The following is a 25,812-nucleotide window of genomic DNA, read 5'->3' on the forward strand; positions in this document are numbered from 1 at the left end:
TAGATGATGATAAATAACATAGTTATGTATAATATATTACATTTCTGACTGTATATCCCTGTAATTATTACACACTGTAGCTTTAAGTGTATTCTAACCTAGTCTGACATTTTAAATGGATATAACTGCTATATTGTTTCAAATTAAGATTACATTGTGAAGTAGCCTAATAAATTATTTAAATATTTTAATTAATGAGTGTAATAGTTTTACACTCATTTAATCTTGTAATTCATAAAAAAAAAAAAAAAAAAAAAAAAAATAATTGTCTTCTGGTTGCCTTAACTGTTTTATGTTAAGTGACTATCCGCCATTTTGAGTCGAGGTAATGGCGCGAAAAAAAGGCAGGATTTAAATGGATTTATTGTAATATTTCTATTTATTCACTCATTTTAAATCTGTTGTTACTTTTCGGATATGTATTTAGAACCAGTCTCGGAAAAAAACTGGGTAAGTATTGTCCCGAATTTCGAACAGACCGCTGTTTGGTAATCGTCTTAGCTAAAAAACTTCAGCTAGCCAAAGAGCTATTAGCATTTTAAGAGTGTAGAAAATGCCTCAATTTCCTAAAAAACATGTCCTTTTCAAGGTTTAGTTGACGTATTGCTTAAATACGGTCCTAAACCCAGACGTAAGACCTTTATTGTTTATGTTAAACAAAATGACATAAAAAAGCGGATTTGTACATAAGATGATGTATGTTAGCTGCTCATTTAATCATGTTGGTTCTGCATACTCAACAAAACATCACTTTTAATCGCTTTAGTCATTACCCTTGTTGCACTTTTTCTTAAAATACTATTTAAGTAGTAGACATTTAATGTTGGTCTTAGAGCAGCGGTTCACTAGTTCATACGTATGTAGAGAGCCTGAGCTGCTCTTAGTTTCCTGAGATTGTGCTGCCACCTAGTGGGTGGTTTAAGAAACGTTTAAGACTTCATCTTAGAAATGTACTCTTGAAAAGAAGTGAGGCATTTACTAGGTTTCTGATGAATGCTTGCCTCTTTAGAACTTCAACATGAGCTGTTTGGAAGAGAAACTGCTAGTTTCCAAAGGAAGTTGGGTTATTTATAACGGAGCAACAGTTGTTAAACATATCAGCTGACTGAAAAACAGCTTTTCTGGAGTCTCACAGTGATTGATAGATTAAGAAGAATTGACAAGCTTTGATTGATTTTATGTACTTCCGCCTTCCTGTATAGACATACATTTTTATTGACTTTTCATGATCTGTTCATCATCAGAATTAAAACAAGAAAAGGCTTTTATCACTCTGGCTAATGAATCTATAGAACAGTAAATAAATGTCAATGTTTTCTCAGAAAAATACTTTAAAAATCATGAGACATTATTTATAATTATTTATTGGTACTGTTGTCTCTTTAAAAGAAGTTCAAGCCAAACACATCTTTGCCATTTCCTGTGGCACATATCAATGTTTAATTTACTGAAAGAGGATGGTAGCTACATGAGCTTGTTATCGTAGACTGTGCCTTCTGTTTGTCTTCCTTTACTAACACTGCAGAGGTAAACAACCCTGCTAATGAGGCTGAGATGGAGGAAGAGACGTTGCTTTCAGACCAGGACTCTGTCAGTTTGCTGCAGGATCTTCCTGCTTCCCAAAGCAGAGCAGCTGCTGAGGACATGGCTGTGACTAATTCAGGTTCGCACGCTGCAAACACAGAGATTAGAAAGAAGCTGGAGCTGAACCGGCAGAAAAGAAACAAACCCGAGATCAACAGAGGCCAAGCGCCTACTGCAGGCTGTGCCGCTTCCTCGTCGCTGCCAGGTGAGCTGGAAAACCCATACAGCTCCATGTTTACCAGGATTATTTGGGATAATTTTTTTCGTTTGATTTTCTTTTAAAGCAAAAGTTCCAAAAAAACATACGCTTAACAAGAGATACAGCACGGGAGAGACTCTTCTTCACAAGGCGTGCAAGAAAAGTGATCTGGCTCAAGTCAGGATGCTCCTTAAGGCTGGAGTCGGCGTCAACATTGAGGATTATGCAGGTTTTAGGCAGTCCTAACATTTTAATCCGTTCCATCTGAATCTCTCCTTTATTGTCATTCTGTCTGTATATCTTGACTCGATTTGTCAGGATGGACCGCTCTGCATGAGGCGTGTACTGCTGGAGACAAGTCTGTGGTTGAGGAGCTGCTGAGGGCCGGGGCCAACATCAACGCCAGGGCCTGTGATGGTGTGACACCACTGCATGATGCTGTGTCTGCTGGACACTATCAGGTGATGGAGAAAACTACAAAAGATCAAATAATACACAGGCAGCCTGAAACAACCTTTCTCATAAATGAAGTATTACACTACTAAGAGTTGTACTAAGCTTCACCTGAGCGTGGGATCTCTGCAGCTCCTCCAAAATTAACCCTTTTTGTTTGGCTGTTTCTCTCATTGTTTTCAAATAGGTTTTTGCTTCTGTTCCATTTTTCTGCACAGAATATATATATATATATATATATATATATATATATATATATATATATATTTTTTTTTTTTTCTTTTTTTGTTATGCAGAAAAAAACAAGGAAAAAGGTGAAAGCAAATGACAGAGGAACCATTTTAAACTAGAACTGCTGCAGAAATCTCATAATGTAAAATTTTTTCCTTCAATTATTTGTAGATTTGTTTCTCCATCTTGTTTTTTGCTTCTGGTATTTAATCTCTTCAGCTTGTGTAGCTACATTTTTTTTCTCTAGTCATAGCTATTTTCCTGGCAGTAAGAAGAATTTTGGTTAAATATTTGTCTCCTTAAAAAAGTTCTTTGTTTTTTGCCTGGATTCATCATTTATGCTGTTAATGGGATCATATACAGAGAACCCGATATATCTCATTACTGAAAGGCCACATTTTTCTTTGATTCTACAATATATGCATGTTGTTGGAGTTGTTTTAGGACATTTTTAGCTGTGGAGGAATACCTGATAGATCTTGATGCAATATTCTCAGCTGCACTAGATGGCGCCACAGAGTTTTAAATCCTGTTTTTCTGTATTAAACAAATTTCTTTGTAATAGATGCTATATACATTTCCAATAGAAAGTATAAAACATGTATCTGTTGTTTAGGTTGTGAAAGTTCTCCTTGAGAATGGGTCAAATCCCTCTGACAAGAATCTTGGTGGACTTAGTGCTTTTGACATGGCTGAGGAGGAGGAAATGAGAAACCTGCTTAGTAGTTTTCAAACCTCGACCTGCAGAGAACCAGCAGCATGTAGAGCACCAGGTGAGCACCTGAAGGAAAAGAAATGTAATGGAGGCTTGAAAAAAAATTAATTTGAGGGTTGGACTGCTTCAACTTTCAGCTTTTCAATACAGCACTGCTGCTTTACTTCCATTACAGACATTCATCCAAGGGAAGCAAGTGCTGCAAGCAGAGAACCTGCTGATGTTCAGCTGAGACAAAACAAAGGCAGAGATAAAGTGAGACCCATCCATTTAGTTTCATTTAAACTGTGTCTGTGTTTCTATACTTTTTTTGGCCTTCACTGATTTTTTTAGCTGCACCTTAAACAAATACAGTTCTGCGAAAACAGTTAATACACAAAGTAGCAGAGATGGGGGATCAACAAGTCATCTTTATGTCATGTATTTGTTCTGCTTAGCCACTGAATCTGGTGAGTCCGATCGGCAGAGGTTAGTTTGATCTACAGAACTCACCCTGTTCAGTGGCTGGGCAGAACATGTTCAGGAAATAGGCCGTTTCTTAAGCCATAAGTACACGAGTACGGACTTGTGTCCTCGCCAAGTATGTTCTTGAGGCGAACACAGGAAAGTATGAACTTGTGGAGAATAGGAGCACGCAGCATAAATATGGGTCAATTGGAACAGAAGCGTACTCGTGACATCACCACATACTCGGCTAGTCTGAAGCGGCATTTCACCTCCTGTTATTAATAGTCTCTTGATGATTATAAATTCTGACTTTTTTCATTTAGTGGGGGAATAATAATGAACACAGTCAGATAAACACAAATCAAATTAATATTTTGCCAAATTAACCAAAAAACTCGCCATCAGAAACAGAGGTCCTTCACACACGGCTATGCCGAGAGAGGGCTGCTCCAGACGGACTAGGAGTAGACCAGGCTGCCGTTACCCTCGGAGGACCACTGGTTGCCACGGTCCTCTCAACTTTCGATTATTTTATTTTTTTTATGACGCACAAAATCAGTAAATGGGCCATATAGTGACTAGGGATGCACGATATTGGGATTTTGGCCGATATCCGATTTGCCGATATTTTAAAACATGTAGCCGATAACCGATATCGATACCGATGTTAAAGCTGGACAAAAATAAGTAGTCATTGAAAATAGCAGTTTTATCCATTTCTGACACTTTGAAAAATAATATACTCAAATATATTTTCATATGCTGATATCAAATAGATTTTTAAAAACACGGTATCGATCTATTTTACTTTCAAATATCGTGAAATTTCATCGTTCTGTTACAAACTCTCGTGTATTTTGCAAATTCTTGTGAGATTTTGTTAGTAAAATAGATCGATACCGCGTCAATATATCAACATATAAAAATATGGCAAAATTTCGTGAATTTTCGGGGGATTTCGTAGCATAACGATGACATATAGCAATATTTCATTAGTAAAAGAGATTGATATGGTGTTTTTAAATGGCAATATATCAGCATATGAAGATATTGGGATATTTTAATGTATCAATATTTTTTCCCGCGTCTTTAGAAGTTTTTAAGTCTGTAAAAAAGAAGTTTTTGAGGAAGAAGAAGAAGTAGTATTTTTTTTTTTTTTTTAGACTTTAGAAACTCAGAAGCTGATCAAATATCGGGTTAAATATCGGTGGGGTGGCCGAAGTCCGATATCTCCAGTCGAAGTCCGATATTCAGTTTTAAGGCCGATACCGATAGGGGGCCGATTATATCGTGCATCCCTAATAGTGACACTTAAAAGTATTATGTTCTCGCCGCAAATGATCTTAAAATGTACTTTTAATAAACAACAGCAACAGAAAAGAGAACTTTTAACTTAATACTTTGAGCTCTGTGAGCGCTCCATGGAAAGCTGCTGCTGCTGCAGTGCATGTTGGGACAGCTGTCACTCTCAAGAATGGACAAGTCTGCTCTAATGCAAACTTGATAAAGAGGGCGGGGCGAGAACAACATCCAGGGACTTTGTCTGTTTTCTGTCTGCTGTTTCTGTGAATTGGAACAGCACTAGGGCTTAGGCTGATGATATTTCACGAGTAAACGAGAACTCACAAGTACACATAAGGAGAAACGGCCACAGAAATGACTTATTGGCTCCAGATCCCCCATCTCTGCAAATTAGTTTCCAAATTTCAGAAATAAACCCCTTTTTGTTTAGTTTAGATTGTTTTTATTTTTAATTCGAGTCGAGATCTTTTTTCAGGTTTCCCCCCTACATATTAACCTCTTAACATTCACCAAGTGCCGGCGGTACGTTTTGTGTATTTACATTAAACACAGGAGTGCGCTTGAAAATAACACTGGTTAAACTTTTACCAATATAGACATATTATACATCCGGGCATACACTGTGTGATTTTTTTCAATTGTTGCACGCAGCTACAGCTCACACTGTACGACGAATTTGCAGGGTTTCATCATATAGTGTGAGTTCAAAGCTCGCTATGTCTGTTCTCACACTGTACAGCTAAAAACCATGTCGGACTCAGCTCCGCAGTGAGATGGCCCTAGTCGGACTATCTGGAAGCCAAACGAGTAGAAGAGAAATATGAAACTCACTAGAGTGAAACGAGTTGCCTTGGCAATTTGTGCAATTTTGTGCTGAAAGCCCTAAAAAGCAAAGGTGGCTACGTATTTGGACAAAGACATGGCTGAACAAACATGGCTACTACGGTCTGTCAATTTTACAGAAAGAACTCTTATTTCACTCGCACCCCCGGCATGCTTCTGTGTTTTCATCTGAGAGTAAGAAGAAGAAGAATCCTTGTTTGCGCACTGAGCGATTTGCCCACGACTGAAAATCAAACATGTTTGATTTTCTCCTGACCTCACGACTCCCGATCGGGAGGTGGTTGTGAGAGGCTGGTCGCCCCTCGTTACCCCCGTACACTACACGATGCACGATCAGGCTGAAAGTTGGCTCAATCGGAAAATTCTCACATGACTGCAAAGTCGGGCCGAAAAGGGCAAAAAATGGCACAGTGTATGGCCGGCTTTAGAAGGCTTAGATTCTCCACATTGGAGAGGCTGGTATTTTTCATATTCAGCTGGATGCCTCTGTTTAAGATGCTAAAAGCTCTGGGGAGCCAAAATTGTTTTATTATACAGAAAAATACTTTTTTGTTTTCTTTTTTTTTATTGCTGCAACAAAAAAATTCAAATTAATTATTTGAATCAATTTTTTGCCTAGGCCTACAATCTATTCTAAATTAACTTGGCCATCGTTCCTTTGTGACAACATGAAGTAGGCTTAACTTTATCAAAAGTGACACAGAAAATGTCAGAAACTAAATGTAGCAGTCCAGATAGGAACAGAATTTCTATAGCTCTGGGACTCCAGTGAATTATAGTGATGGGCATTGTCTGTGGATTTAGAAAACCAGCATTGGCAACATTTACTCCAATAGGACAGGACATTGCCTTAGATTAGTTTATTTCCACACTTGTTTAAATAAATTAAGCAACCAATGGAAGCTTTTCCCACACTAAACAGAAACAAATACTGTAATTATGACAAAAAAAGAATGATCTGTTTGTTGACTTTGTGCAAATGATCAACCAGTAGGTCGTATTTCTGTCGTCTTCAGCTGCTCCTTTTACATTTTTAAGACTCCTTATTTGGTTTTGGGAATATAATTAACTGTACACTACCTCCTAAATACTTCAGGTTGGGCCTGTCTGATGACTGTTGATAAAGAGAGATAGAGAGCAACAGCAGTGTTACCTTGGAGCAAATCAGGATCGCTGATTGGCAGGCTTTTAGCTAGCAGTGCATACGGTCGTACATTGCTCTGCCTTTACCGAAAAAATGTAAAATTGTACGTCCTGTTTTCCCCCTGGAAACTCTGCTCAAATGTTCAAAATTTCACAAGCAGCAGATGCTGGAGTTGGAACAATATAATTTTTTTTGCTCGACGCACCACATCAACGAATCAGAGAAGCTGATCTGCGAGCTGGCAGGGAGACAGACACAGTACTGCTTATGCAGAAAGCTCTGAGCACTCCTCTGAAACAAAACAAACGTTTATTAATGCCTAATTTAACTTAAAATGTGGAAATCTCCTGGAAAAATATGTTTGCTTTTATTATTCTGGTGTTGCAGTTTTTACCACATACCTGTAAAATGCTAACATCTACTTCCAGCCGCTAACAGTGGGGGAAAAATCCCAAGAGACAACGTCTCAGGCAGCCACCGCTGGGGATTCTCAGTGACAGTGCACCTCCGGCAGTAAAATAATATTTTAAGGCAGGATTTTAATCTTGAGGAACTGAGTGAACAGATGATGTTTTGAGGTGGATTTGTTTAAAAATATAGTAAAACTACTTTTTATTTACCACTACTTTTTACCCACCGATCACAGCAAATATAGCAAAGCTACTCTCTACCAAAGCAACTTTCTAACATTTAACACAGGAGCAGCAGAAGAATTAGATGCATCTGGACACACTTTACTGGACGCTCCAGGAGCATCAAAGGATGCCTTTGACGGGCGTCTGACTTTAATGTGTACAAACATCAAAAATGGAACAGCAGCTGCTTTTTTGCTGCTCAAACGTGGCATTAAACTTTCTGATTGTTTGAATTAACCTATAAAACATAAAATTGTACCTGAAAATAATCTCATGTCTTCCTTGTGAAAATTCCACTTCTAGTCAAGCACAGATAGTTCCCATAATCAGGATAAAAGTTGTGTTGTTACAAACACAAAAAGTTACCTGCTTTCCACCTCAAAAGGCAGGTGGATTTCAGAGAGTCTACTTTTCAAAATTTTCTGGGGGGACCATACACACGCAAAACATAAATGATATGATATACCAAGGTGGACACGCTAACACTGGGTGATATGACCTTAAATCAATATCACCATAAATTGGGCAGTTTTACCTTGATAACAATAAATGCTCCGGCTCCTCTATCAGATATAAAGGCATGTGGAGGAAATGAAACTGATCAATTTATAATTTATGGAATGAATCGCATAAAATATTTTTTTATGTATTTATTTATTTTTTGAGTGTGTATGGCACTATTGGCTCGTTTTTTGTTTTTTTTTTGGACAGTAGGCTGACAGGAGAGGGAGTATGAGAAAGGGGGAGAGACATGTGGCAAAGAACCACAGTTAGGATTCGAACCCGGGTCGGCAGGGTCGAGAACTAAGGCCTCTGTACGTGGGTCATGTGCGTCTTGTACCCATTCAGGTTTAAACATTCAACAATGTCTCATTGAATAAGAGAAAAACTTTGCCTCTTGAAAGCTTTCTGCATAAAAGTAATGGAGCCTTTTGCACATCGTGGAACTCAACTGCATAATCAGGACAGAAGTAGTGTTGTAACAAAGACAAAACTTTCAGCTGCATTCCACCTCAAAATGCAGGAAACAGAGAGTCTAAATTTCCCCTGGACCCCCCTACACCGCACAAAGCCTAAAAAAGAGATACACCAAGGTGTAAACCCTATGAAATATTCCAAGCTAAAAGCCTGTTGATTGGTCCATTGCTATCAAGCCTCCAGGATTGATTGACAGCTGGCATCACGTCATGCCTTTTCATTATAATTTATGTGTGTGTTGTTTTTTTATATTTCTGTTATTTTGCTGCTTATTTTGCCCTTAAGTGCTTTGGAAGGCTTTGAACACAAGAACAAAGCCTTGATTGTAAAGTACGAAGCTCACATGTGATGATCTTCAGAAGATCTTACAGATCAGCTCCATATCTTGTGATTTAGAAATATTTCTGGAACCATGACCTATAGCGGTAAATAGAAAACACTGATACAAAACTTTCAGCTGATATCGGACATTACTTTTTGCAGTGATCGTGGTTATTTCATAAGATATATATTATAAAACATTCCCCTATCCTTTTGACTCCATGAAGAAACATCACTGCTGACTTTCCTCTGTTGAGATCATTACTACAGCCTCAGTTTACTGAACCCTGTTTGGTTTTATTCAGCCATTTACAGCTCTGAGTTGCACTGCGATTCTGCAAGATATTTCTTGGAAACAAGCAGAAATTTTGACCTTGCCTCTGACAAATCTTAAGGATTTAGGTGAGAGCTGTTTGACTGTAGAAATCTCACAGCAGCGATACAACTGGCAGTTTCACCAATAACCTGCATTTTTCTTGTTTCTCAGAGAGATACAAAGAGGTTTTACTGGATACCCAAAATGTGCTGATGGATGTCCTGGTAAATCAACGTTTAGAGAAAGACACTTTAAGCCACAAGTTAAGGTCAGTTCAGGAAAATCATTGATTAAGTTTCTTCAGAATGGATGGGCAATAAAAATGTTTTAAAATGAAACATGGAAATGATGCAACACTTCCTTGTACTGTCAGTATTTTTTTCACACCATGAAATAATTTTTCATATTTATTTTTAATTGTAGCTCCACATTAATTTACTTTGCTTTTATTTATTCATGTAAAATAGTCAAGAAAAGGTTGGTAGAAATTGAAGAATTCAAGAACAACAATAAGTGACAATAAGGAAATGGGTAAGGTGAGCTGTTGTTATTTTGTTTTTTAGCATCTTTATGTAAGTAGCATCTCTTTTCTCACAAAAGATTTGGTTATATATTTTTTTTATATTTAACCCCCCTCCCCCAACACATTGCAATAAACACAAAAATGGAGGCAAAAGATTCAGTCATCAATGCACACATTCAGCAACACATAGGATTTCTTTCAAGCTAGGCACCGTTTCATTCACAACACCTGTCCCATCAGAAGAAATACTTTAATAATCCCAGGGAGAAATGACTTTTGTTACATTAATCCATCTGTAATACAGTGACTATAGGACCAGTTTGATATAACACAATTTCATACAATATATATAATTAGGGGTCCCCGCTCCATCTCGCCATCAGTTTGAGGGTCCTTAGCCTGGAAAACATTGAAGATTCTACCATTACAACTTTTGATTGTTTTTATTTGTTTTTTCCTGGAAGACCCCGACTCTCAATGATAGATGGATGCCAGCATCTGACGTTGCGTTCTGCTTTATGCATTCCAATATTTTCAATGGATACTGCACACTCTCCAGCAAATGAATTCAGAGTCTCGGACAGTTTTCTTACTGGCTCCATTGTGCCACATAATGGTCTGGTTCTTAATGCTCCTTCTGGTGTTGGAAGCAGAGCTGTAGTGGTTTCCAGTGGAATGAGACCTATTGTCTCAGATGGATGGTAGTGTGGCTCGCTGAGTGGCCACTGTTGGGGGCTGGTAGCCCCTGATGAGTTTGGAGTCTTATGTCCGTCAGTCATTGCGGAGGACCTATAAAGCGTTGGTAGTTCTTTGTAGCTTCTGTAGGTGCAGGGTTGTTGGCCTGGTTTGCCTACAATGTGGTTTTGATGCTAAATAGGTAATTCCAAGGTTCACTTGGAATCAGACACTGCCCATTATTGTCACTTTCTCTGAGGGGGCAGTAATGAAATGTTATCACCCAGTCTGTATTGGTTCTGGAGGAATGGCGGTCTAGTGGTTAGAGCATAGAGCTTGGAATCTGGGAGTTCTGAGTTCGAGCCCCACTCCCACAGACTGCCACCCTGGGTCCCTGAGCAAGATCCTCAACCTGTTATTGCTCCCAAGGGGAAGGAAAACATTTTCATCTTGTCCAAAGGTGGCATTCATTTTTCTGTGCTGTAAGGCATGGTGGATAGACCCAGGCATGGTTTTTATGATAAGAGCACAGGGTGGCATAGAACCATGCAGCCATTTGCTGTTGATTGTTTGCATATCCATTTAATGGCCCTAATGCCCAGTAGTAATTCACTCTAAATAAGTAATGCAAACGGTTACAGTGGCAGATTTATACTGGCAATTTATACTTTTGATGTATAGCCTCTGCAACCGTCAAATTTGTCTCTGTGCGCGTCCACCCCCCCGCACAGAGGCTCTGTAACCATCGTTGCGCACCTCAAAAAAATCCTGACTACACGTTCGGACGGTCACAAACCCGTGCAGACCTCAAGAGGAAGTGCACAGACAAAAACCAGCTGTGATTGGTCCTTGGTATGCCTTACCTTTCTGGCTGTCTGTGTGGTCATTCCAGGGTGCGCCATTTTTAAAAACCGAGGAGTAATAACAACAATGGACAACCATGACAAAAGGTTGATCGAGGAGGTTTGGAAGTACAACCACTTGTACAATGCCTCAGACATATGTTGTTTTGGAAAATAAACACTCTTGCTGGTGCTGCTGAAGAAGTTCTCTTGACCATCCGCCGAAGTTCTAGCAAGTTCTTGAATAGGCTCCCCCTTGCTCGCTTTAGCAGCAAACTGCTGTGCGTCCCTAGAAATTCCAGACCGACATTGCAGAAGCATACCAGTAAAGCTGCCGTGTGACCCGATGCAAGTTACATTTGATTTGTGCGGATGCAGAAGTATAATCTGCCCTTAAGGTCGCTAAAGTTGTCTGATATAAAACCTTTAAGTGACTTTAGAAAAAACAAACAAACAGTTTTTATCAAATTTACACAGCATTTAACAGCGTGTACCATTTAAAACAACAAAGTACAGTGGAATCGCTACAAACAGACACTGCCTTAGATTTTTAGGGGATTTCCTTTTAGAAGCGGTTGTGTTCCACTGGTGACCCAAGCTCACTCTGCTGTGCTGGTAAGGCATGGCAGGTTTGTTTACGTAGCACATTTCAGTAGCAAGATGATCAAAGTGGTTTATTCTAGTGCCATAAAGGCAACACAAATTATTAAAGAGAATAATTAAAATCAGATGATCATATGCAAACAAAAACACAATAAAATTATTGATAAAATTATTAAAGTAAAGTTGGACTTATTACTTAATTAGAAGATGCTCAACATGCTTCTTCTTCTTTCTCCTGTGTTGTTTCCCTTCTTCTGTACTTGGCATTCAAAGCAGCAGACAGAAGAGGTGCCTCTTCCAGAACCATCTGATGTGCACAATGTTAGAATAAGTGCACAGCATCAACCAAGTAACAGTTTTGGGGGATGTTTTACCAGCATTTCGAAGTTCAAGTAGAGCGATTTATTTTAAATTGTTGATCTGTAGTGGAAACACGTTTTCTGCCAATGCTCCCAGGCTGCTCGCGTGGAATGCCAATATTTCCAAAATGTCTTGTTTTTGTGTTGGATTAACAGCCCACCACAAACACCTCTTAATGTCCACCTTCAGTCAAAATGTTATTTTAGATTGGATAAATAACCTTAATCCATCTCAGAATATATTTTTTCATATTCTCCCATTTGCTATAATGCATATTTTTAACAATTTTACTGTTCTAGTCGCACTTTTACCCTTTGTAATAATTATGCTATTTCTTCACTCCAGGACTGTGCCTGTTTACTTTCACGAACGAGTGCTGAAAAGTAACGTCCTCGCCTTGGCTTCAAATCAGAGGAAATTGGTGAATCTCCTCCAGAATCAACTGGAGTTGGAAAAAGCTTACATTACAGCAAAGGCTAACATTTCTTCTCAGTCCTTGAATCATCAAGGAAGAGGTGCTCCATTTAACCAGCAGGAATCTCTACTGACAGATCACAACAGTGCAGATGGGAATTCTACTGGAACAAAGAATTATATTATGAACATCAAAGGGTAGATTTAATTTCATTATATTATAATTTTGTTTAATAAAACTGTAGCCTAAAGCTTCAGCTGTGACTATAATCTATACTATGATCACTTCCATTTTCCTTTGGATGTCATGTGACAGTTAAAATCTTAGAGACAGTACATTTTAGGTTTTCATTTTCTGTTTATCCGAATTCCAAAAAAGGTTCAATTATTTCCCTCTGGGGAATGAATATGTACATTTACATTTAGGCTCATAGATAAGCAAATATGCTATTTTCAGCCCAACCAATGTTACACACCCTATTCAGAGACCTTAAGGACCAGCACTAAATACCCTATAGAATCATTCTATGACCCCTTTAATTTGTACTCATACTTTCCAGTAATATGCTTTATTATTCAGATGTCAGAGAGCTTTAACGGCTCTTTGGCAACCTTTGAAAGTTGAAGTCCAAAGCATATCTGTGGCATTTCCTGAGGCACACATCGCAGTTTAATTTACAGAAAGACTCCAGGGTTAATAGACTTTTAGAAGGTAGCTACATGAGCTTGTGATCGTAGACTGTGCCTTCTGTTTGTCTGCTTTTAGTAACACTGCAGAGGTAAACAACCCTGCTAATGAGGCTGAGATGGATGAAGAGACGTTGCTTTCAGACCAGGATTCTGTCAGTTTGCTGCAGGATCTTCCTGCCCCCCAAAGCAGAGCAGCTGCTGAGGACATGGCTGTGACTAATTCAGGTTTGCATGCTGCAAACACAGAGATTAGAAAGAAGCTGGAGCTGAACCGGCAGAAAAGAAACAAACCGGAGATCAGCAGAGGCCAAGCGCCTACTGCAGGCTGTGCCGCTTCCTCTTCGCTGTCAGGTGAGCTGGAAAACCCATACAGCTCCATGTTTACCAGGATTATCTTGGAGAATTTTAATTGTTTGGTTCTTTTTATTTGTTGAAGCAAACGTTCCAAAAAAAAGTCAGCTTTACAAGAGAAATAGCATGGGAGAGACTCTTCTCCACAAGGCGTGCCAGAAAAGTGATATGGCTCAAGTCAGGATGCTCCTAAAGGCTGGAGTCGGCGTCAACATTGAGGATTATGCAGGTTTTAGGCAGTCCTAACATTTTAATCCGTTCCATCTGAATCTCTCCTTTATTGTTCAGTTGGTATTTCTTCTCTCGATTTGTCAGGATGGACCGCTCTGCATGATGCCTCTGCTGCTGCAGACAAGTCTGTGGTCGAAGAGCTGCTGAGGGCCGGGGCCAACGTCAACGCCAAGTCCTGTGATGGTGTGACACCGCTGCTTAATGCTGTTTCTGCTGGGCACTATCAGGTGATGGAGAAAACTACAAAATAGACCTTTAGGATCTAAAATTAACCTCTCAAAACCCAACATACCCACCCAGTGGGTTTTGTAAACCGTCCGGTGGGTCGCCCGGTAGCATGACAAAGCAGCCACAACAAGCAAGCATAACTTTATTAATGCTGTTCAAAAAAAGACTTATTTTCGAGAAAAATAAAAACAACTTTGAGTCATATTTGAACTGATGCAGCTTGGGCGTTTTTACACATATTCTATTCTGTTACAACCATAACAGAATATAATAAAATCTCTTTACTTGTGTATTACTTAGAGCAGGCATGTATAACTTAATTAGAAATTGGAAAACATCTGACATAAATAAAGCAGAAATTCATAAGAATGAAATAAAAAGGGGCCAAACATCAGATCTGGCATGATAACGTCTTTCTTTATTAATTACTTATTTTTTAAAGTATTTATTTAAGGCATGTTATAATATTTTTGTCTGTTTTATTCTTCCTTTGTATTTTTTTTTTTTACCATATTTATTGCATATGCATATGAATTAATTTAAATGGTTCCTCGGGCCAATCAATATACAGTGCTTGATACTATCAATGCTACAAGCTGGGCTACCCTCTAGTAATACTGAAATATTACTGTGTCCATCAGTTATTAGATACTGTATATCTAACTGAAATAGCTGTTGGAAACACTCAAATATTTTGAAATAAAAATAATTAAGATTAATAGGGGTGCCCAAACTTTTTCATATGATTGTACATTTGTCAAATGAAGTTTGAAAGATGTTTTAATTTTTTTTCACTTTGTTTTCACATAATAAAAATAGGACATTTTTCATTAATGTATGCACCCTTTAGTAGTTGCACTGCATATGCCAGGAAACCTATTTTCTTTTATATATATATATATCATTATGGAGGGCTAACCACAAGATCTCCTTTGTAAGGCTGATAAAAAGAAATTCTCTATATAGTTGTTAGATGTGTTTCACTGTGATTTCTGAAGCATTGCCTTGTTATGGTATATTCTAATTGATACACAGGCTCTCTGCTGAGTTAATTATCGTAAATGCACAAATAAGACTCTATGCATTAGAGCTTTTCTAAAAGGATGTTTGACGTGTTTATCTGTTTTTTTAGGTTGTAAAACTTCTGCTTGAAAATGGATCAAACCCCTCTGATGGGAATCTTAGTGCTTCAGACATTGCTGAGGAGGGTGGCATGAAAGACCTGCTCAGGAAGTTTCAAACATCTTCTGAGGGGCAGGGTAAGCCTTGCAAAGGGTCAGCACCATGTGGAGAACCAGGTGAGAAAAATGGGGGAAAATGGCTGCATTGAAACATTTGGTGGGGGCTTGAAAATCCTAAAACCTTTTTTTTTCTTGAAGGATCTAAGCATAGGACTGTGACAAACTTTAATCAAAGAGGAGTGGGCGATGAAGGTGGAGGAAATACTCATGTGAGAACATTTACATATTTTCCTTTTCTAATACTTTTTATCAGCAGATTAACAGTGTTAGAGTGCAAATACTGTTTAACAAAGAAGCAGGTTGGTTTGGATAACCTTTTATCTCTTAAAAAAAAAATCTAACTTGATTTTCTAAAAGAAAAGCTTAAATAAGAGAAAGCAAATATTCTGTTGTCAAAGATTTACATACAGAGTCCTGTACATTAATGCATAACGGAACAATGCTGTGTTTGTTAAGTCTCAAGCTGAAAGGTGCGCTCAATAAATAAAGATCTGTAAGGCACATTGTCCAGAGCGTAGGAGAAGAAAGCACTCTGGGAGGACTACCATATTATTCTCTACATTGGCAAATGGGGATGCCCTGATAAGGGAATCTAGGTGGATATCCGATACTAATGTTGCTGTGTGATAACTGATATTTACTGGCAACATTTTCTTACCATTTTGACACTAAGAAAAAGACCATTAATGACATTGGCTCTCTTATCCTATTTAACACCCAGAATCCTTCACTGCCTCATTACTGACCTATAACCAATTTAATACAACATGGCCAACCTCCTCCCTTCCTCATGCAGATACACTAACAGCCACAAGAATGTAATGAACATTGAATTTAGTATCAGTCCAGATTTACATGAGTGACTGATACCGCCATGCTTCATAAATGTTAAACATTGGCTTATACCGATATATATATATATAGATATGTAGTGATATATAGAGATGTATGTCTCCTTTCACATCATCTATTTGGTCAGAATTCAATAGAGAAAGAATTCAATTAATAGAGAAAGGCTCAGTTTGTGACTTAAATGACGTGTTTATCAGTCTCTCTAATTTATGCAGATTCTACCCTTGTTATTAGTTAAACTAAACAAAGCTTTGTCTTCATACTTTCTAAACCTGAATGTTAAACAAAAACCCTCGATGATCCAACTTTCAGGATGGTGCTGGACACGACAGAGACGGTTCTACTCAACAGGAGCTGAGTCCAGGTGTGTTGCTTGTTTATCTGAACACGATGAAAACTGTTTGGATTGGATTGGATGGACTAAAACAGATACAGAATTAGCAAACATCAATTTGTTGAAGAGTGTTTTTTTTAGCTAATGTATTAAAATCACCTTCCAAATTGAATGTGTCTTAGGTAAAGTCTGAGCATATAAAAACAGTCTTCATTAATCAGAGAAAAAACACACACAGACAGAATTGCTGGTACCCCACTTTAAGTGAAAGAAAAAGCCACTGATGTTCGGTGGTTTCAGCGTCACGCAGCTGAAGCTCCTCCTATTTGATGAGATATATATATATATATATATATTTTTTTTTTTTCGCATAAGGCCAACAACAGAAAATGTTTCTTGTATTTGATAAATGGCAGACCAAAAATAAACAGAAAGTCCCTTCCCCACAAAATAGATGTCCATGTTTGCCCCGCAGCAAAAGGAAATGAATAAAATCCCATACACAATTATTTAAGTTCTACATTGCACCAATATAATCACAACATCAGAAACAAAACATACATGAAATAGACTTACAGATCAGATGATGGGAATCTTGAACAGATGCAGAATCAGGTTTTTATAGTTTCATTGGTCAAATATATTTAAATTCATTTTATGTAAACGGACACAGGTGATAAATTTTGCTTCATTTAAAATTTTTCATATTTCAAATATTTGAATCCGTGACATCACAGGCTTCCCAAAAGTCCTCGGTTACATGTCAGCTTTTTCTTTTTTCTGATCAGCGAGAGATAAAAACAATCCAAAACGGAGGGATCAGAATATCAGTACAAGGGACTGAACAGCCTGGGATGTACTTTCAAGTTTCTGTATTAATAGCTGTAATACAGAAGATATTGTGGCAGATACGTTTCTGTCACTGGAAAACTGACATTTTTCAAAGTAGAGTCAGGAACCACCTTAAATAGCGGACAAATCATTTAAGTGGATGTCATGAAAGGGTGTAATAAAGGTGTGTCTTAAGCTGTCAAAGGACAGGAGGGGAGAGGGAGAGAGGAAAAAGTGCAGCAAACTCCGTGCAACAAGCAGGTTGTAACAAACTGATTATTAAATTGTAATATGTTGTAATATAATTAGTGGACACGCCTTGATTTAATGTCCCTTTGGTCACACTATTTTCAGTCTTTTCTAGGGGTACCATCATTTTTGTCCAGATCTGTTTCATGAGTTTATTTTTTAAAGTCATTCTGTTGAAGCGTGGTTGAAAAGCAGTGTCTGGCTTTCATTTATTAATTTTCATAATAATTTTAATAATTATTACCTTTTTAGATTCATTTATTTCTGTAAACATTGTTTGTTTTTTTCTAAATTAAATGAGGGGTACCAACATTTTGTCCAAGTGTCTATATCTCTATATCAGGCCTTTAGTTCCAGATGAAGTCCAAATTAAGCCAGATTTTTTATATATTTGTATTAATAAATAAGAAAAGAAAAAAAAATAAATAAATATATATATATATATATATATGCTTTTTGCCTACCTGACTTGTGTTGTAACATTATGCATAGAGATTTTATCTTTTCGATTTCCTGCAGAACCAGTGAGCCAACTGCAACTGTTGAGAAATATAAAAGTTGTACATTTGATGGACGATGATATGTTCATACCCAGTGCTTTAATGGATTACTACTGGGACAAGCTTCTGAAGCAAAACAGCCAAGAATTTGAAGACTGGGATACCCCTCTCTAGTTTTGTTTTAAAATATTTAAGTAGGTGTTTGCATATCATTCTGTATGGATTGTGTTTTATTTCACACTTTTATTTATTGTGCATTTGCCTACAGTCTGTAGACAGCATTTACATTGTTTATGCCTCAGAAGTCAGCGAGAAGTGTTTATTAGTTAACTAGTTATTTATATTCTGTAGAATTGTATCTGATGTAGAATGTTTCCAGAGTATATTAAGGTTTCCATGTCCTCTTTGTAATTTATTAACTCACTTCATAAAACAAAACACTTTTGTTCACTGTTGTTGTATAGGCTTAGGAAATTTTCCCACTTAATTACCAAATATTTAGACTAAATAAAGGTTCTTGTGTTGTTGGTTGATCTCAGTTTCATCTCTTTCGTTCTGCATTTCTCACATCCTCTGGTAAAAACCCACATACTTTCGTTATAATAGGACAGACATAGTTACATAAGACAGTTTGATTGCACTGTTGGTATACCATGATCTGTGTTTGATGTCGGAGCTGTGTAGAGAAACAATAAAACTCCCACAATGCATACAATGTTGGATAATCAGTATGAATAGTTTTGGATTAACATAAAAAAAACATGTTGGCTTGAAGGTATTGTGGAGGATTACCGCCAAATATTTTAAAACACCCACCCTCTCCACTTAAATAAAAAATGCACATGATCAAACAATCCCAGCGGTTCTGGAGTGGACATCTCCTCTGTGAGCCTGTTTCTCCTACATATACCCTCAGAATCTTCTTTGTCTGCATGGCAGCACAGACTTTTGGATCCATCTGTACAGTAGAAAGAAAAACCTTAGAAATGGTTGCTGGTGGAGTTTACACCAGGGGGGGGCTATTACTTCAAAATACTGTAGATGTATACCAAAAACCAATCAAAGGTATGCTAAGGTATCACACCAGTACAGTATATTTACATGAATGCAAACAACAAAAAAACAACATTGTAAAATTGTATAAACAGTGCTTTAAATCAGTCAAACCTGTCTTAATCTATGTAAATCTGCGTTTGAAAAATGAGGCAGGGAAGCAGAATAGCTGAAAAGCGCACATTCACAATGTTATTAACAACTAGTAGCATCAGGAGGGCCTGGTAGGTGATTGAAGACCAACACCAAATATAATGTTTTAAATTGAAAATATGTATTAGTATAATTTTAACAGGCTGAGGAGGACAACATAAAATAATGAGCAATGACCATTAATTTAAAGGTTTTATGCTTTCAGTCCTTCACAAGTCCAAAAGATCCTTAAATTGAGACCCCTCCTGCAAATAAATAAATAAATATAATCCTGAAATAATGAGACAATAAAAAAGTTATTTCTGTCCAAGTCAATTTCTCGTACCACACAGGTAGCAGAGGGTAGCTCGCCATATGAGTTCATTTTCTTCCTTTCATTCCAGGGAGGAATAAAAGCTGACCTAAAATGGTCACACAAAAATGAGCATTTCATTCATTTATGAAACCATTATCTACTTACCTGCCAACCATTTAAAATGTTTGTCAGTTTACAAAAAGATAAATGTCAAGCTGAATCACTAAAAAAGAAACGTGATCTGATCCCATTCGGAAAATAATCGCTACCTTATCAAAATCATTTATTTGAAAACATTTTTGTTCAGATATAAGAAAAATGTATTAAGTTCAAAAATATCAGCTCAAACTTTTTTCATTAATTTATCATTCATTAAGTTCATTTAAATCCTCATCAAATAGTTTGGAATTAATTGCTTATAAACTTGCTCAAGCAAAGTCAAAACAAGCTGCTGTTTGAACAGATCCCATAAACAGTTCTAAATTAAATAAAACCAACTAAATCATTAGAACTTTTTCATTAGTTAATAGTATGAACCTTTAACTAAAATTCGGCTTGTAAAACAAGCCCCATAATCCTTACATTTTAAGGAAAATTTAAGTCAAAGATTAAGAGTGAGTAGTGGCTTATTTTAGCCAATGTCCCTTGCGTTTGTTTCCGTGCTGCAGAGCTTGTGTGGAGAAGCTCATTCTGCAAAGACAGCAGAGATGAAGTAGATTAAATGGGGTCATCAAGGAGGAAACACCAGATACGCCAAAGTAAAATAAAGTTGCTGTCAGCTCTGTGCGCAGGAGAGCTGCGCCCCGGAGGGTCCTAACTTTTCCATTGAAGAGGAGCTACTGCACATGTACAACTTTTAACAATAGTCTATGCAGGCATGCCCAAAGTGGGCCCTGAAGGGCCGCTGTCCTGCAAATTTCCCTGCAACAGCAAAGTTGATTTTCATTGATAGCTGAACTGCAATCATCAGAATCAGCTGTGCTAAAGCAGAGAAACCTCCAAAGCCTGCAGCACAGGGGCTTTCGAGGACCCACTTCGGGTATGCCTGGTCTATGGGCAAGTATTTTTGCGCCCCAGTGTGGAAATATGTCAGTAATCAGATGACAACTATTTGTCTTGCTCTTCCAAAAATTATATTATATTAACTATATTTCTAAATATTTTCTTTTTTTATGTCTTCTTAATCAAGGTCATTGGGTGGGTGGGGCGGCGCCCTCACGCCCTCTATTGGCCGGCCACAACGGTTTTAGTCCTGAAAACAGGAGGGCTTAACTCTGTAACTGCAGAGGCCTTTTTTATTATTATTTGTAAACAAATATATCCATTATGCTTCAATGCTTCTGCTTTTTATTTTAAAGATGTGAGATGTTGGTTGTTTAGGTGGAAAATATTTCACTGGGAGTCACAGAACAGGCCAACAGGAGGCAGCATACACTTTACAGATAATCCCAGAACTTGAACCTACTGTAAAAGGGAAGATCCCCCTCCACCCCACCCTGCAGAAACAGGATGCGTCCAGACATGGGGGTTAATGCAGTCATGTGACCAAACTACACTCCTCTTCATATCTTATGTAATCCCCATATTAGCCATGTGCTTCCCCATAACCACTGACCTACTTTTGATAATAATACTCGCTTAATCAAAGCTGTAAAGTTTTTCTGCTTCCCACAGCCCCTAACAGTACAGATGACTTTCAGTTTGTTATAGATCAGCCTGTAAGGAGGTGAAATCGACGAATTTATAAAAATTTGTCCCATATTCATACTTTGTTCAGAGGCGGTGCTTCAGTGATGATACTTCCTCATTGGCAGTATCTGCTAAAAAAAACAAACTGCATCATTTGTTCCACAGGAGGGCAATCTTTAAACACTTTGTGCTAACAGCAAACCTCAGAAGTCAGAAAACCTTAAAAAGAGACATATTCTGGATGCAGTTTGGAGTTGTAAGACGGAGCAGAAAGATCAAATTAACAGGATGTTTCATCACTTCACAGTCGCCTGTGGTTAATTTCCTTGTACACTGCATTTTTTCCCAGCCTGTTTTCTGCTCTCCTCCTTCAACCAAACAGCTTATGTCACTTTTGCAGCCTAGTCACAGATGAGTATTGTCTGGGGTGCCTATATGGAAGACCATTGCTACCAGAAAAAAAAATCCTTAAATTAGATATAGCGGAAAGGAAAAAAAAAATCACACTTTACAATCAATTTTTTTGTAATTAGCAATTTTCAAACTGAACGGAAATCAAAAGAGTGGAACAAAGAAAAACTGGACAAGAAAATAAACTTAATCAAAATAGAATTCTGTTAAGTTTATAAATAAATGCAGGACAATTAAAAGAAAGTTTTAAAAAAAACAAATTTTTTCAATTAAAAGTTAAACAAGGAGAAAATGGTTAGTATTCTTAAAGCAAGATACCAATCTGTATTCCCACCCCCAAACATATTACCTTGGAGGACAATATGTCCTGGGTGTACATCCTTGCTCTGATTTAAGGTTGTTTATTAAGGTTGTTTCATTTTTGAACCAGTACTGCTGCCAAGTATGGTCGAGAAGTAATTAAATTAAAAAATACTGTTCTCTATTTTGCTCCACCGTGGTGAAAGTGTTCAGTAACTGCAAACTGGGGGATGGGTTGAAATGAATTGAATGAATTACCCAGTTTGAATATATTAAAACCACAATTGAATTAAACCTAAAATAATTGCTCTTTAAAATGTGGAAGATTAGACTTTTAAAGGAGATTGTTGTTTATTGTATAGCAATATTCAATTTCCTGCTGAATATTTTGCTTTGTTCAATTATTGCAAAGGTTGGGGTGGGTTAGAGATTGGGGGGATGCAAATACTTTCTTGTAAACAAAGGTGGATCCAGCAAAAAAGGGGAAAAAAGGGGGATTTGGGGACCAAAGCACCATAGGATCACAGAGAATAAAGTCCTGAAGCAAATGATGGATTTACTTGTTTTTCAGTTTTTGGATCTACACAAGCCACATCGTATACTCCCAATGTTGTAATATGTTAGGAACCTGACTTGGAAAATGCAACTGGATAAATGGGTTGCTGACTTTTTGATAACTTAGACAGATTTATTTGTCATTCTGTTAACACAAGTTTAAAACAAAAAGAAATTTCGTTTAGAATAGCTCTCTGGACAATTTCATTTTTAAAGTGCAGCTCTGAAAAATAGTAAAAACTATATAAATGTTCCATATATATATATATATATATATATATATATATATATATATATTCCGCCTCATTCATTCATTAAAGCCCCTTTCTAAATGCATCAACGGGCCTCCATACCATCTCCATTTACACCAATCATAACAATACAAGTGGGCGGGGCCACGTTAGGTTTGGTTGTCACACTCATTGGGTAAATAACAAACCACCCACTTATTTTGAAGCCTGCCATTGGGGCAAATCACGGGAAGTTTAATGTTGGCGAAACTAAAAGAAACGAGCAGAAAACAAGAATAGGTGGGAAGAGGGGATTTTATCTAATGAAACGGTCATTTCCCGATAACTACTATCTCTGACTCCTCCAGTTTTTTTTTTTTTTTTCTCGGGGTGGCTCATCTTTTGCAGCGCTTCGGCTAACCAGCTAACTGTCTCGGCTGAACGTGTGGAGCAAAATACGCCGCGGTCGGATTGTATAGGACTGGGTAAATTTCCTGGAGGAGGTGTTCTCCACCCACAGACAGCTGCTTTGTTCTTCGTGTCTTCCTTTTTTTGTCTATGTGCTGGCGGAACGTCCCCACTGCCTGTATGCTAGCCAGCTAACGAACCCAGGTTTGCTGTCAGGAGTCGTTGGACGCCCCCCCTCCACCGCCATCATGATATGACGGCTTTATATTAACTGCGGGGTCCCGCACGCGGAGCATGCAGGAGAACAGAGTCCAGATAAAGAGATAGGGGACGTCAGTTGAACGAGGACTGTGTGGTTTAGTCACAGATTAGAGGTCGTGGCCCGAGAGGAAAAGTGAAGGATGAAGAAGTTTTCCAGAATGCAAAAGTCCGAGAGCGGAGGACTCGGAGGGCCGTCCGGTTCCAGCTCCAGCTCGGGGGTCAGCAGCTACTTCGGGAAAGTGTTCGCAGTGGGCCGGTATCAGGTCACCGTGGAGGAGCTCGTCGCTGAAGGTATGTGCTCCATTTCTGGGTCACACCCGCCTTCTTTCTGTGGTCCTCAGCATAGAGATGGAGCCGCAGTGTCTCTAAAGCGCCCCCTCCTCTAACCGCCTGCCTGTGTCCCAGTAACATGGAAAAGTGATCAATTAAAGAGGTCATTCCACTTCCGGGCTATTGAACTTAAACACTAGGGGTTTGGTTCATAGCTGGAATTAAAACTCCCCCCAACACACACACACACACACACATATACAGCTGTGGTGAACATCCTGGTGAGGCTGCTGCACTATGAGGATCTACCCCCCAGGGTAACTACAGTCTTGCTGCTGTGTCAACATACAGAGCTGGAAAGCTGCAGTCATGAAGCCCCAATGTTCTGTTTTTATCTGAACTGAGCTTTCCATAACAGTTCATAGGATTGCTATTAAATATCAGTGTTGCACCGATGCCATACCCGATACCGATACCGATATGGCTGTGCAGTATTGGCCGATAGATATTTACAAATTATTAAATGCAGTTATTATGAGATGTTTGGTGATATAAATTATACTTATTATGTAACTGATATCCTGAAGAAACCAAATTTAAAAGTTAATTTTTTTTGTTAAGAGTACTATTTGCTATTTTGGGACTATGATTGATACTGTAAGCAGTCACTGCTGTACAGTTACACTTACCAGGAGTTTTTTTGAAATCTTTTTTTATTATCACAATAATATATATATATATATATATTTTTTGCAATATTTTCATAGTTGATTTGGTTCATTTGATTTGGTCATGAATTGAGTCTGGTACCCTTTTGTAATGTTTCTGGTTTAGATTGCCCTTTTTCACTTCATTAGTTAAATCTTCTTTTAACCTGGGTTATATTATTTTTTTGTTTTGTCTTTTTGTATTTGTTTTTTGAATGTTTGAGCAATAATCTTAAAAATGTCTTAATGTCGGGTTACAAATTGTTTCCAGACTGAATGCAGGATTTAACCAGGATCTTTCCTTAGTGATGCGCTGATAGGTTGTGTTTTTAGTTCCACATCGGGACGGACAGTATGGCCAAAACTTAAAGTACGGTATTGTGATGAATGTTGCACTGATACCATGTTTTGGCCCCAATACCAATACCTTCTGTTTGAAATTGATGTATGTGTGCATATATGAAGAACTGCATACTACTTGGATGGAAAAATAATTGCCATCATGGCTTTGTCTGCTGCCTACCTTTGTGAAGTAGGATAAAGACTAATACAAAGTGAATCCAGAAGAACTTTGTTTTGCCTACCTGGAATGGGTGACAATAGCTGAATAAACTTTTGGCTCTCAAAATGGTTTGGATCCCTATTTGTTGGTACTCGCTAATACCGATACCACCATTTTAGTGCTGGATAGGGGCACCGCCCGATACTGGTATCGGTGCAACACTAGTAAATAGATGTAATGCATCTAATCAATCTGCCACATCCTGGGTTTATTATCTCTAACTGGTCGAAATTTGAAGAACAACGAAAAAAAACAACTCCCAAAAACACTTCTACTTCTGCTTATTCAGCTCATAAAATCTAAAATGTCCCCCACTTTATTCAATTTATTAATGCCATTAAACAGCATGTTCTTCGAAACACTTAGATTAGATGTAGTAATCCGTTCTACATCTAATCTAAAACATTAAGTAACTGTTAGATGTTAGAAATTAAAAACTACTGGTACAAATGCCATCATTTTATGTTTTTTTGTTTTTTTTTTTTCTGTGTGTTATGGTTCTTAAAAAAGTTCCAGGTAATACGTTTAGATAGAACCTAGGAAATCATAATAAGCCAGCTTAGTGCATCTTTAAATGCAATGGTTAATAGGGAATTATTGCATTTTTTTAAAGCTGCTAAATGTGTTTTTTCTCCCCTCCACCTCTGCAGGATTTAAAAGTCTGACCTTTTTTTTTTTTTATGCACACTTGCTAGAAGGGATGTCACAGTATTATTTCCAATTGATAACATATTTTTGGTCCTTTTTCTTCAGGTAGACTTGAAAATACTAGGGATGCACGATATTGGGATTTTGGCCGATATCCGATATGCCGATATTTTAAAAC

At 37.8% G+C, this 25,812-nt stretch overlaps 3 protein-coding genes across 5 annotated transcripts in view; all 3 read left to right on the top strand.

Moving 5' to 3' along the window:
* Nucleotides 1–1,628: 1,628 nt before the first annotated feature.
* Nucleotides 1,629–18,569, top strand: LOC107083985 (putative ankyrin repeat domain-containing protein 31). Of its 2 annotated transcripts, XM_015373606.1 has the most exons (7): nucleotides 1,629–1,789; nucleotides 13,712–13,855; nucleotides 13,942–14,084; nucleotides 15,218–15,383; nucleotides 15,465–15,535; nucleotides 16,491–16,542; nucleotides 18,112–18,569. In XM_015373606.1, the coding sequence occupies exons 1-7, from the start codon at nucleotides 1,645–1,647 to the stop codon at nucleotides 18,264–18,266; spliced, it is 876 nt and encodes a 291-aa protein (XP_015229092.1). In that variant the 5' UTR covers nucleotides 1,629–1,644; the 3' UTR covers nucleotides 18,267–18,569. The 2 variants fall into 2 exon arrangements, with proteins under 2 accessions (XP_015229092.1, XP_015229093.1); XM_015373607.1 differs by lacking the exons at nucleotides 1,629–1,789; nucleotides 13,712–13,855 and adding an exon at nucleotides 1,935–2,012.
* On the top strand, nucleotides 3,026–13,839 carry LOC107083984. Its single transcript, XM_015373604.1, has 6 exons — nucleotides 3,026–3,240; nucleotides 3,358–3,437; nucleotides 9,158–9,254; nucleotides 9,340–9,436; nucleotides 12,517–12,783; nucleotides 13,352–13,839. Exons 1-6 carry the CDS (start codon nucleotides 3,156–3,158, stop codon nucleotides 13,707–13,709), a joined length of 984 nt encoding a protein of 327 aa, XP_015229090.1. The 5' UTR covers nucleotides 3,026–3,155; the 3' UTR covers nucleotides 13,710–13,839.
* Nucleotides 18,570–22,952: 4,383 nt separating the features above from the next.
* bmp2k (BMP2 inducible kinase) overlaps nucleotides 22,953–25,812 on the top strand; it is a 62,713-nt gene continuing 59,853 nt past the window's right edge. Inside the window, exon 1 of one of the 2 annotated variants that reach the window (XM_015373614.1) lies at nucleotides 22,953–23,738. In XM_015373614.1, the coding sequence (XP_015229100.1) occupies nucleotides 23,588–23,738 (151 nt within the window). In that variant the 5' untranslated portion in view covers nucleotides 22,953–23,587. The remainder of the gene's footprint in view (nucleotides 23,739–25,812) is intronic. The other variant, XM_015373613.1, reaches the window with a different exon arrangement.

The sequence above is a fragment of the Cyprinodon variegatus genome, unplaced genomic scaffold (assembly GCF_000732505.1).
Source record: "Cyprinodon variegatus isolate N-32 unplaced genomic scaffold, C_variegatus-1.0 Scaffold89, whole genome shotgun sequence".
NCBI lineage: Eukaryota > Metazoa > Chordata > Actinopteri > Cyprinodontiformes > Cyprinodontidae > Cyprinodon > Cyprinodon variegatus.